The sequence below is a fragment of the Brassica oleracea genome, chromosome C7, assembly GCF_000695525.1.
Source record: "Brassica oleracea var. oleracea cultivar TO1000 chromosome C7, BOL, whole genome shotgun sequence".
Lineage (NCBI taxonomy): Eukaryota > Viridiplantae > Streptophyta > Magnoliopsida > Brassicales > Brassicaceae > Brassica > Brassica oleracea.
In genome coordinates this window covers 32,342,615-32,355,882 of record NC_027754.1, presented here as the reverse complement: position 1 = coordinate 32,355,882, position 13,268 = coordinate 32,342,615, and the positions used below count along the sequence as shown (strand labels likewise).

The following is a 13,268-nucleotide window of genomic DNA, read 5'->3' as shown; positions in this document are numbered from 1 at the left end:
TAAGAGAAAACAATAGAATAGGATAATAGAAAGTGTGTAGCCGTCAACAATGGCTTAGAAATACATAAATAAGGTTTTTGGTTGTCCAAGGGTATTTTGGTAACTTGTTGTGGCTTTTGGGCTTCAAACGGTCTTGAAATACGCTTGGCCCGCGTTCTGGCATCACTGTCGATCGACACCAGTGCTGTGTCATCGATCGACAGTCCTTCATCTCCTCGACAGCTTCCTCTCGCGAGGCAGACTGACCACTCTTCAGTAAAACGGACATAACTTCTGGTACAGGATGCTGATTGACCTCAAACTTGGGGAATTGGAAATCTAACTCAAAGCTCTATCTTGTGTCAGAAGATGAGATCAATCTAACGGTGGAAAGGTCTTCATCCATAGCTAGACATCTGACGCGTCTGTACAGCTTTACACTCAAAAGGCTCCAAAAGACACCAAAATCACCACTTTCCTCAAAATAGTCCTTCAACCTGTAAATTCTATAAATAGACTCTATATAGTAGTAAATATATATTAAAGCACTTATAGACCATGGCTAAAAGTGGGTTAAATCCATGGCCTATCAGTAGGTAAAATGAGTAGAAATATTTATTATTAATTGATACATAATTCATTACCTGATAAATATTTTGATAAAAGTTTTTTTCAATTTATACATTTGTTTCACATATGGCTTGTTTGGTGGTAAATTAGGTGATACATGGTTTTGACTTGATACATTTTTCTCGATGAATGATTTTTTTACATGATAAATGATTTGATACATAGTTTGTGAGTTAATATGTTAATTGATAAATATTTGATTATCCGCTAAATGATTTGTTATTTAATAAATGATTTGATACATATATTGTGAATTAATATGTTAATTGATAAATAGCTTATTGTCTGCTAAATGATTTATTACATAGTACATGTTTTGTTAGTTGATAGGAAGTTTAGTATTAAAGAATAGATAAATTGTTGTACGATATTATAAAAGACATGTTGTTAATTTATACATTTTTTTATAAAACTCATTAATGATTTCATCAATTGTTTGTCAGCTTACATAATGATAAAATGGTTTGGCTTGATACATTTTTCTCAAGAAATGATTTGTTATATGATAAATGATTTGATACATGGTTCGTGAGTTAATATGTTTTTTTGATAAATAGTTTGTTATATGCTAAATGATTTGTTACCTGACACATGGATTGTTAGCTGATAGAGACTTTCATATCAAAGTGTTGATAAATTGTTGTATGATGTAACAAAATATTTGTTGTTAAGTGTTTATAAAACTCATTAATGAATTAATACAAAATAACTTTTGTAAAATAAAAGTTTCTGAAAATTATTTACTCAAAAATATTTTTTTATTGTCCATCTTTTCGTCTCAAAAACCAGAGTAAACGAGTGGAGTATAATGATACAGCTGGCAATTTACATCATGACACGCTTTTTTGCTCTCTGTTGCGACAGAGTACGAGAAAGTAAGTACATGGAGGTTTCATCATAACGCGAAGATAAAATCGTTAATTCATGCGTAATAGGTATGGTTCAGCCTCTTAACGTCACACCATGTGTAGGTTACTGATATGGATCTGATTTATATGTACATTTAGCTAATTTTCTCTAGATTTTAAAAATTAGAAATAAATAATCGCAGGAGTACCTTTTCACGTTAACTATGATCACAATTCGCAATGTCTTTTGGTCTTTTTCTTTCATTTTTTCTTATATCTCAAAGCTGGTCTTACTTTTTTTTTGGGTCAGCAACTCTTGGTCTTACTTATATAATAAAATTATAGGTCTTCTATAATTAAAGTAAAGCAGATACCAAATTTTCCACATGACATCCCTTTATTCGAAAGTCCATTTGAAGGCCCACGTCATGGAGCTTATGCTTCAACGTCTCAATGATGATGTCATCATCAATCTCCACCATCCACTTTATTTGGCGGTTGACGACATCGACCGCTCAAAGTTCACACCGACGTCCTATAAGAAGAGTATCCTCATAATAAACCAAAATAAATATCAGCAACAGTTTTATCGTCCAGCCCAAGTTGTAGTTTCTTGTAGCTAACATGAGCTCGGAAAAGAAAGTGGAACGCCGTGAAGAAGATAACGGTGACGGTCACATAGGGAAGTCGTCGATGGAAGTTGTACGTACGGTGACGGAAGAAGAGGTGGATGAGTTCTTCAAGATATTACGGAGAGTACACGTGGCGACCAGGACGGTTACGAGAGCTAACGGCGGTATTGAAACCCGAGAGTTAACGTCTAAGAAGAGGAAACGGAGTCAGAGGCTTGGATTGAGGAGCTCATTGGATAGTAACGGCGTTCGAGACGGAGAATTAGAAGGAATAGATCGGGTCGGGTTACGGAACTCGGGTTTGGATCTTAACTGTAAACCGGAACCCGACGCAGTTAGCTTGTAATCTTTCTTCATATTTTTTCCTACTTCTTTCAATTATCAATTTTTAATATACCTAAATAAATTTTTTTGAAATGGTTTTAAAAGGTAGTATTAAAATGCTATCCAAATTGAAATTCTGCAGTTTGAACGTTCATAAAAGTTCTACAATGAGTTACGTAGCTCATATAATGATGAACATAGACTCAATTATGTGAACAGTGAACACGCAGACAGTATACAATGATTGTATAATAATGCTTCCTTCCTTAATCGAATCAATATAACAATACTAATTAATATCCTTCCGTTCCAAAAAGATAAACTTTTTAGTATTTTTACACATATTATAAGAAAATACATTAAACTACTATAATAAATGTATCATTTTCTGTAATTTTTAATAATTTTTAATTAATAGTAATTCAATAAAATCAATTAATTTTTTTAAAGTTTACAATATTTTTATAGAAAACACAAAAAAAATATATTTTTGTGAAATAAACTTTTTTTGAAACGGTGGAAGTAATATCTCTTAGAACTTTGGGATTGGCTTTTGGTAATGAATCATAAAGTGCTGCCAACCAAGAAGTCTTTGTTTGTAATAAAATTGCGACATTGTGGCCCATTTATGCGCTATTAATTAATTATGAGTATTGACTATTGAGTAGTCTATTATACACCGATTATATTATTTAGGATATGTATTAGTGATTGATATTTTTACAAGGCATTTGATTTCCTCTTTTTTTTCTTATGCAAAATGGCATTTGATTTAGGGGGTGGTATTGAATTCAAGAATTTGAAAGAATTCACATGTAATAACTTTTGCAGTATTTTAAATGATTTTATGAGATTTTAATGCAATTGTCTAATTCTTATGTTTACTTTTTGCCATAGAATTTAAGTGAATGTAAATTAATTTGATGGAATTCAATTGGTAATACTAACGCTATGAATGATAACAAAAAAATACACAACTAGTAGTTAACTCTTAGATATTTTTTTACCAAAATAAAACACTTTGGAAAATTTTACTTTTTGTAGATAGATTTTTTTTACTAAAGGAATCTTTTTGGGTGAACTAGCCATGGACATTCGGGTTGAGTGAAACTGATGACATTTTATTTTATATCAAAGTGTTGAAACTTATTTTTTCGGATATTCGGGTACCGTTCGGTTTTCGGTTCGGTTCCGCTTCCGATTCGGTTATTCAGATATAGAAATATACAAAACAATTCAGGTATTTGAGGCGGTCTGGTTTTGGTTTCGAATAATTTGGTTTGGTTCTAGTTCAGTTTTTCGGTTCCGGTTTTGGAAGAGGAGAGACATGGAATTGGGCTGGTGTAGGTGATATGTCTTCTAAAGACGTAGTGGGTTACCGTGGGGTCAAATTGGTTCTAAAAATAACAAATCCCTTCATAAAAGCAAAGAATTGATCATTTGCATTTTACATTACATTTTCCATTAAATTCTTTTCAAATGGCATTCCTATTAAATCTAACAAATATTGAATAACACTGGAATTTAAATGAATTGATAAAATATGCAATTGAATAACACAAGAATTTAAAAGAATTGATAAAATACACAATTGAATAACACTAGAATTTAATGGAAACCATGATTCCTTCAAATTCTATCAAATTTCTAAATCCAATACCCCCACCTTAGTGTTTGTTTGACTTCATCATATATAAATGTTCTGCTGTCTCACAGATACTGGGCCTTATGAAAAAATAGCCTAATGAGATAATGAGCCTAGTTGATATGCTCTAATAATAAGTCCACTATCAGATCCAAAAACAAAATAACTAAAAAGGGGAAAACTCAACGCGTAAAATGATTTTATCGGTTTAATGTCTGGGATAATTGACATGAATACGTTAGCTAACGTGTTACTACAGGCGAGTTAAAAAAAATTTGACAAACCACGTAACGTTAAATGTTTGTTTTCTTAACTTGTATGTTGGTAGTTTTAAGTGTTGAAATCGATCATACAAAATCCAACCAATTTGGTGGGTGAAGACTGAAGTCTGAAGTCATGCAGAAAAGACAGAACGTTGGATAGCATGACTGATGGATGGTCAGGTGGCCTAAGCAAGTCAAACACTTGATTCAGATAATGTACCTCATCATTCTCAGTAAAGATCCATGAGTAAACTCTATGGGAACAATGCACTCACGAGTTATTACTTTCACTGATCACACTCGACCAAAACATATTTATTGAATGGTTAGTTTACATTTTGAAATAGAATCATAAGTTTGAATATATTTCTATTGTCGAATTAAAAAAATTATGCATTAAAAAGTTTTATCCCGAATACATATATGTCATGAATCCTTTGATGCCAAGGATTGGGCTATCGGGACTGTTTGGCTATCAGCTGCTCTGCTGCTATGCTTCTAATCATTCATATATCTCATAGTGTGTTTATTCTATATTACCCTATTAACTCCTATGTCTATTCTAATATGCCCCATCCTAATAACTTATTTCTTTTTTATTTACTTTTAATTACAAAACGTGGTTAACTACCCAAATACCCTTAATGAATTAACAAAACTACAACCCAACCTAAGCTAAACCCACCCAAACCATACCCAGTCGGATCTAACCCGAATCTCTCCTTAACCCTAACACGTGTTCCATCGTCATTAAGCTGTTAAAAAAAAACCTCTCTCTCTGCCGAAATCAAAACCGACGAACAAAGAGACTGAAATCCCTCTCCTCTCTTCCTTCTTCAACCTCCGCAGAAGCATTCAAAATCGACATCTTTCTTCTTTTCTTTCCCGAAACCCAGGTTCGTTTTCGAATTTGTTTAGTCGTTTTTGATGTGGATTCGTGAGAAATTAGGGGGGGGGGAACTTGTTTGTTCATGAAAAGTGTTGATGTTTGGGTTGTTTGTTAGATTGGTTTGGTAATGTCAGTTGAAAGCGCAATTTAAATTTATTGAACTACTAAGCTTATTAGGTATTACTAAAACAAATAAAACCTTCAAAACGTGTAAAACATCTTTAGCACATAAGCATGTAAAACATATTTATCACATGCCTGAAAGGGATAAACATTTTAGTTTAAAAAAAATTATTTTTAAAATTAATTGCTGATTAAATATTATTTAAATAATATCAAATAATCCTTAAACATATTTTCATATTTTTTTTATATCGATATACCTAAAAATTTTATTTTTAGCAATTTCAGTCTTTTTACAACGAAAAAACTTGTCTAAAACATTTTCAAAACTAAAAAAAAAACATGTCTGAAACGTGAAAAAAAAATATCAGATGTAAAAAACATATTTAAAACGTGACAAATTAACCATATTTTATGTCTAACAAATGCTTGAATATTTGCACTTAGTAGTTCTCAAGGTTTTAGTAATATTTCCTTCTTCATAGTAATATTTTTGCGAAATTCAATATTTATTAGTAATACCATGTCAAAAATTCAAATTTATAAGTAATACCAATGTATTTAAACATTTCTAGGTTGTATATAACACAATGACAGGAAAAATTTTCAAAAAATATGTATTTTATGTTATTCATCTCATTATGATCTTCCCAACAAAACATTAGTATGGAAGTATAAGGATATTTTGAATAGAAATGAGAAGTTTTATATCAGTTTGAGTAACTAAGAGTATTTTATGTCTAATTTGACAAATAACACATATATGGATATATAATCACGTAATATATGAGATACACCTTCTAAAAATAAACAATAAGACGAATATTAAGGTTTTTTAGAAACATGCATAAACATAGTAATTCAAAGTATTTTAAGGTAGTTCAAGGTAGTTCAAAGTAGTACATAGTAATTCATATTACACATAATAGTTCTAGTAGTTCATATTACACATAGTAGTTTATTAAAATAATACTGAAATATAAGTTTTATTAAATTTGTATTTTTGGAATATTTTTATGCAACCAAAATTTATATAATTTTTTATTAATATTATTGAAATAAACTATATAAATATTATTGAAGTAATTTATATGAATAATTTTGAAATAATTGATATAAATATTTTTGAAATTAATTTTTGATTTAAATCAGGAATATATTATTTTAAATTTGATTTCTTTTATATAAAAGAAATAAAATTTTAGTTAAAGAAAATTAATTTATATAAATATTTAATTAAATTAATTTTTGAAAATTAATTGTTGATTAAAATATTATTTTAATTTTTAATTCTTTTATATAAAAGAGATAAAAAATTATTTTAGAAAAATTAATATATATAAATATTTACTAAATTTTTTATATAACCAAAATTGATATAAATATTTGTTAATTTAATTTTGGATTCAATTGTTAATTAAAATATTATGAAATACATATTTTACTAAATATTTTTTTTTGAAATATTACTGAAATAATTTATAAATATTTATGAAATTATTTCTTGTTTAAAATATGAAATAAATTATTTTAAATTTGAATACTTTTATATAAAAGATAAAAAAAATAGTTTAGGAAATTTGTATTTTTGAAATACTATCTCAAGTTTTTCCTATCTCTTCGTCACATGTTGATTTACTCTCTTATATTGGAGCTTCATGTTTTAAATGCATTCATGGTCTTAATAAATACATTTATTACATTTATTTTTGTTAATACTTTTTGATTAAAATATTATTGAAATACATATTTTATTGAATATTTGTTTTTTGAAATAATTTTATATAACCGAAATTTTTATAAATATTTTATAAAATTATTTTAAAATTAATTGTTCATTGAAATATTTTTGAAATACATAATATAAAGGAAATCAGAGAAAGTGGGATTTGTGAGCTATTTTAACAATATTATGAGGAAATAATATTTTCAGAATCAGAGGTGATATTATGTTATAAATTATTAATTCAGTTATAAATATAGAATATCAAAATAAATGAATACAATATTTTAAATTTGAAATCATTTATATGAACGAGATAATTGAGAAATTGGAAGCCAAAATAATTATTTTCATTTTTGTTAGTAATTTAATTAATAATGATTAAAATGGGAACTCATTACAAAAAAAAGAAAGAATAGATAAGAAAGGGGAGGTAGAACCCAAATTATTGCAAAGGAAAAAAGGAAAACAAAGAACTAATGAAGAAAAAAGAGGAAATGAGAAATTTTAATTATTGCAAAAAAAAACAAAAAAGGGCTGAACGCACGGACAAAACGAGGAGCGGGACCCAGATTTTAAATAAATAAACAAATATTAAAAAAACATGGGACCCATTTGCAGATTTATTTACCCCTTTATTTAAATAAAAAAAAAGATATAATGAAAGGGTAACGGTGGAAGGAAAAGAGAAAGGGATAGTGAAAAAATGGGTGGGTTAGTTAGAATATATTTTTTGGGAATGGGGCAAATAAGAGTACTTTCCGTCACACTTCTACATATCAAAGAGTCTAAAGCTATATAACATATTTTGGGGACAAAGGCCTAATGTTTACTGATATTCTTGCCCTCAAGCCATTAAGATTTAAAAAGAAGAATATATAAGCAAGAAGTATTAACGCATAAACTATACAGATAAATGTGAAATTTATCCCAAACACACACTCAATCAGTTTATAAGAAATCTCACATACACAATCAATATTTGCTGATATGTTATTCAAGTTTAATTTTATTGTAATATATTTTCTAATAACGTTTTGATAGCTTGATATAGATATTAATAAAAGATAATTCTTATGCATAATTGTATGGGACCTTGTAGTTAGTTGTAAGCAAACGGATGAAATTGGACTGACATTTGGCAGAAGAGGAAAATGAGCTCTTGATGCAAGATGTTAATCACAATCATCCATTTGACGTGCTATTTCGTTTTTCCTTCCCATCTCCTGTAATGACATTAAAGTTAATTGAAAAGTCAAAAGTTGATATAGATTTACTATATGATAAAATCAAATTAATGAATACATTGATTTTATATGTTCCATTGGTTGATCCGGTCAATCTTGGTTAGGAGACATTTAATACTGCAAAATAAAGTTAGTCCGAATACGTTTTCACTATGTCTAGCCAAGTTTAGAATGTCTTCCGATTAATGTCAAAAATAAACTAATTGTCTATTACGATCCAACATATAAACCATTTGGACCGAAGTTAGTTCAGTAACCAAGTAGTATCAATAACTCAGCTCCCAGCTAAAATCGAACTCAAAACTAACTAAATACACACTGAACTCCAAAAAATTATCAATAAACTACCACTGTTCGATTAAAATATTACTTTCAATTTTAACGTGTTTTCCATTTTTTTATACACATATTCTCAAATCTTCTATATTTTTATACACAAACAATAAAATAGTTGAAAGGCTAATCATTAGTAATAGTTTGGAGTCGAAGATCGATACTAATAATCATATCTTATCTTTGCAAATACTTTATCTGTATATAAACTATAATATATATTAATCAGCATTTCAGTCCAAAAATTATCCGAAAATGAAAAACAACTACAAACATGCCAGTAAGATCAAACGTAAATTGTATTCTAGCGAGCGAAAATTAAAAAAAAAAACTTATACTGTAAAATATTTACAAATAAATGTGAAACAATTTAATGATGTGCTATAAACGTGATAAGAGTCTGGATTGTAGTGGTAAGCAGATCGGAAAACTAAACAACTCAAACTCAAAACGACCTTAAGTTATGGTTTAGATTTCATTTGAATATATAGAAAGAAAGTTTATTTGTAGACTATATTTCCGTTAAAAATTAGTATGTACATTTTTATAAGTCCGTGCTACCTCTAAATTATTATTTTCAAATGTAATAGTCGTATCAAAGAGTATTTCTAACTATATCACTCAAATTACACTACGTAGTGAATTACTCTCTTGAATAAAAAGTTCGGTTGTAGTACTTAATGATTGAATTCACATGGAGATATGGAACCTAATAAATTATAAATCTAATCAGAATTGTTATGCTAGTTTAATGATTTAAATGTAAAATTGCAGTTGTTGAGCAAGTAATTGCTCGATTGATTGGTTGAGTTTTTGGTGCTTAAAAGAAAATAGTTAGACTTAGGGTTTTTATTCAGGAAATTTAGAATTATAATCCTATAAATGTCTAACAAGTTGCATGCATGATATTATCGAGCTCAACACTTATAAACGAACCACTAGGTTCTCGCTTTCTAGGTTCGTCTATTGACCAGTGTCGATCGATGATTCTATATGAATATCGATCGATGCACTATTCGAAACGTCGACCGATTATTTTATTGAATATCGGTCGACGCCCGTGTTCGAAAACGCGTCCGAGTTGCCGAGATCTCGGCCAGGTAAGCGTTGGGCGTGTTGTCACCGTGGCGTGGAGGAGCTGATCGGAGTAGCTAGGCGGTGAGTCGATTTTGTCCTGAGTTGACAGCGAAAATGATGCAATCAGTGCTTAATATTACAAAAACGTGTTGCTTCAGTTTGATAATCTACATAATTTTGCTATAAACCACAAGAAAAATGACAAAAAGTAAAAAATCATGTTTGGAACTCATGAACGGCGGCTAAGGTTGCAGAGAAGTATGTTAAAGAGATGAGGGTAGTAATGTAATTTTCCTTTTTAATGAATTAAAAGCGAAAATGCTTAAAAATTAAGCTGACAGGGGTTCGAACCCGAATTATTCGGACATCCTACTGCGTGACTGACCACCAGACCATGGTAAATATTTGTTATTACTTACCAAAACGTATATATATATATATATTACTAAAACGCTTATAATTACTCCGCGATTAATCCCCGCTTAATCTCCGATTTTTTGGTAACTCGCTAGGCCCGACATCACCGCCCGACTCACGCCTAGCGCAATTTCGAACCTGGATCGACGCTATTGGTCAAGCGTTAATGTGCGTGTTGAATATGCTCACTAAGCTCACTAGATCAACTCTCGCCTTACTCTAGCAAGTCTTAGCTCAATTAGAATGGTTTCAGGATGAGATGAAAGCTATCGCTTATATCTAACAATCCTAGGGCAAGTTCTAGGTAGCTAATCTAGAATCATGCATTAATGACAATCCTAAAGATTAATATCACAACTTAGCAATCTATAGTTGAGGCTATTCCTCATAACCTATTTAAACCCTAAAATCTAACAAGAGAACTACTCAGACATGGCTAATCAATTCATGACAGCAATAAGGTATGAAAACTGCATTAGAATAATAGATAGATATTAATGGAGTTCCAATCACAAATAACTTTGGATTTTCTCTCCAATCTACTGAAAATCCTATAAACCTTTGCTGTAAAATTAGTAAAACAAGAAATCACACTTTGCCTCTAACATGTTGGCAAAGCTTATATAATTAGGTTAAAACTCGTTAGGGGTAATCTTGTAAATTGGTGAAGACTTGGACTCTAAGTCGGCTGAGACCAAACATGCTTTCTGCTCGCTTCGCTGTCGATCGATGTCAAGATGTGAACATCGATCGATTAACCGATGGTCGAGCTCGATGGTCATCTCGGGTGCTTACTCCAAATATCTCCAAAATGCTCCAGAATCATCACTTTCATCCAAATCACTCCTGATCCTATAAAGATGTTAAATAGACTCTAGAATATAATCAATAGTTATTAAAAACACTTATAAACCATGAGTAAAAGTGGGTTAAATCCATGATCTATCACCAACTCACCTGTATATTTACCTCTATAATACTCTTTTTCGTTTTACTATAAATGATGTTTTAGATAATTTTTTTGTTTCACAATATATGTTATTTGTACAAATCTAGATAATTTTGGTTTTATCAAAAATTGTGTAACCAATTGTATCTTTATTATTTCTATTTATAGTTAAATAAATAAATTTTAAATTATATTTAATGGTAGTTTTGATAAAAAGTAGTTATTCATTCTAATCCATCTCTATTTTGTCTAAAATTAAAATTGTTATTTTCTATTTATAGAAAATAACAATGTCCCTTCATATTTATTATATATTTAGAGATTATTATTTTATAAAAATACATTGAATTAAAATTTATACATATCATATAATTATTCTATTTAAAAAAAAAAAATATTAGAAATGTTCGCGGCCTTGGTCGGATTAGGGAATTTTCCTTTGAGTGAACTACCAACTGCTTTTTGTTTTTAACAAAACCGATCCTCGTATAATTATTTTTATTTATTTTCACTGATATTCATTAATTTTATTTAATTTTAGCAAAAAACATTGAATAAAAATTACCTAAAACATTAGATAAAGTCGTTTACCAAAAAATATATTAGATAAAGTTGAGTAAGTGGTCAAAGTGTTCAATTTGATTCGAAATTAATTGAAAAAGTTCATCTCAAGAGAATATCTTAAACTTATACTACATCAGAAAATACGACATAAAGAAATATATGGACACAAAAATTAAATGAGTACAGTTGCAAAAGAAAAAAATCAAATGAGTATATGCTCGTCAACCGGAATTAGATGCAGTTGAGCGCATTTTGTCGTGGCATATGATGAATAAACAAAAAAAAAGGTTAGGAAATGCATTTTTCACACAGTCGCACAAAGCATTACAGTATTACACTAATCACCCCAACGCGGGTAATATAAAAAGCGTTTGGAATGCAACAAACATGATATGATATGTAATGGAAACCTAATCTAAATTTTAATCTAGAGATATGCTGAAAAAGAGAGAAACAGATGAATAAATATGTTATCTTTTGGAATTTCTGATGGAGAAAGATAGAAATGGGCCACCATTTCTACACATTTGATCTTCACTTTTCCATATTTGACACTTCTTTTTTCAAAGAAAAGCATCCCCTGAAAAATACTTAATTATCTCACATGAAATCGTCACGCAAGATATTTTATTTTCCTTATTACTTAACGTTTGTTTATTTAGGTTTTGAATTAACCTTTTCAGTGTAAATCGAAGAACGAATTTTACATCCCAATAAACTCATACATACACATACAAATAATAACTAACAATAGCTTACTACAAGACGTAAATTATTTATCTGGACGTTTTTTAATGTAAAGACATATTCAGTATATAAAGTATAACCTCCAGTTAATTTTACAAACAACAGAAGTAATCCCTGAAATATTTTATCTTTATCTAATCTTCTCCGTTTTTGAAAGTCTTTCATTAAATTGCAAATTGTTCTTGCGTTGAAAACAAATGTTTTGGTTGCCTTCTACCAAAACGCTATACCAAACAAACAAAGAGTTGCAACTTGAACAAACTTTTATTTATTTATTTAAAAACATTTTTTATTAACAAACAAAGAGTTACAACTTGAACAAACTTGTTTGGATTGACGTAGACCGCCTCCATCTTGGCCACCTAAATGACGTGTTTTACGCGATCATGCAAGTCGGAGAGAATTGTAATGAATGATACATCTTCACTTCTTGGTGTCAATAAAACTTGCCAATCAATCATCTACAATTGGCACCTTTGAAAACTAATAAACGACAATTAGGAAACGACATGAATAATTTCCTTAGCCATCTGATTTAAGATTAGGATATCGAGTATCCTGTCCATTTAAATGGTATATTAAGCGATATTCCTGAAGCTGTCGTTTTTTAAGTTTTGTTTTCTTTGTTAATATATCGTTACCAAAATTCGAAAATAGTACAAATGTTTTAAGAATATTTTAAAATCTCTTACAAAGGTGCTAAAATTAGCTGAAGGAATAGCTGTAATAAATACGAAAACTTGTACGGCTCCGACTGGTGACCTTTTCGGGAACACGAGTAACGAATAGGAAAGGAACGCATAGGAATAAAATTGCAGGAATGAAAATGAATGCTTGTTCTTTATCAAATTTAAGAAGGAATGCTTTTATTCTATATT

General features: G+C 29.6%; 1 protein-coding gene across 1 annotated transcript; it reads left to right on the top strand.

Moving 5' to 3' along the window:
• Window positions 1–2,014: 2,014 nt before the first annotated feature.
• On the top strand, window positions 2,015–2,483 carry LOC106304734 (protein NIM1-INTERACTING 2). The gene has a single exon (XM_013741129.1). It carries the CDS (start codon window positions 2,082–2,084, stop codon window positions 2,433–2,435), a length of 354 nt encoding a protein of 117 aa, XP_013596583.1. The 5' UTR covers window positions 2,015–2,081; the 3' UTR covers window positions 2,436–2,483.
• Window positions 2,484–13,268: the final 10,785 nt, after the last annotated feature.

Bases quoted from the DNA above. Each gene is read 5' to 3' on its own strand.
- LOC106304734 (XM_013741129.1), top strand. From the start codon at position 2,082: ATGAGCTCGGAAAAGAAAGTGGAACGCCGTGAAGAAGATAACGGTGAC.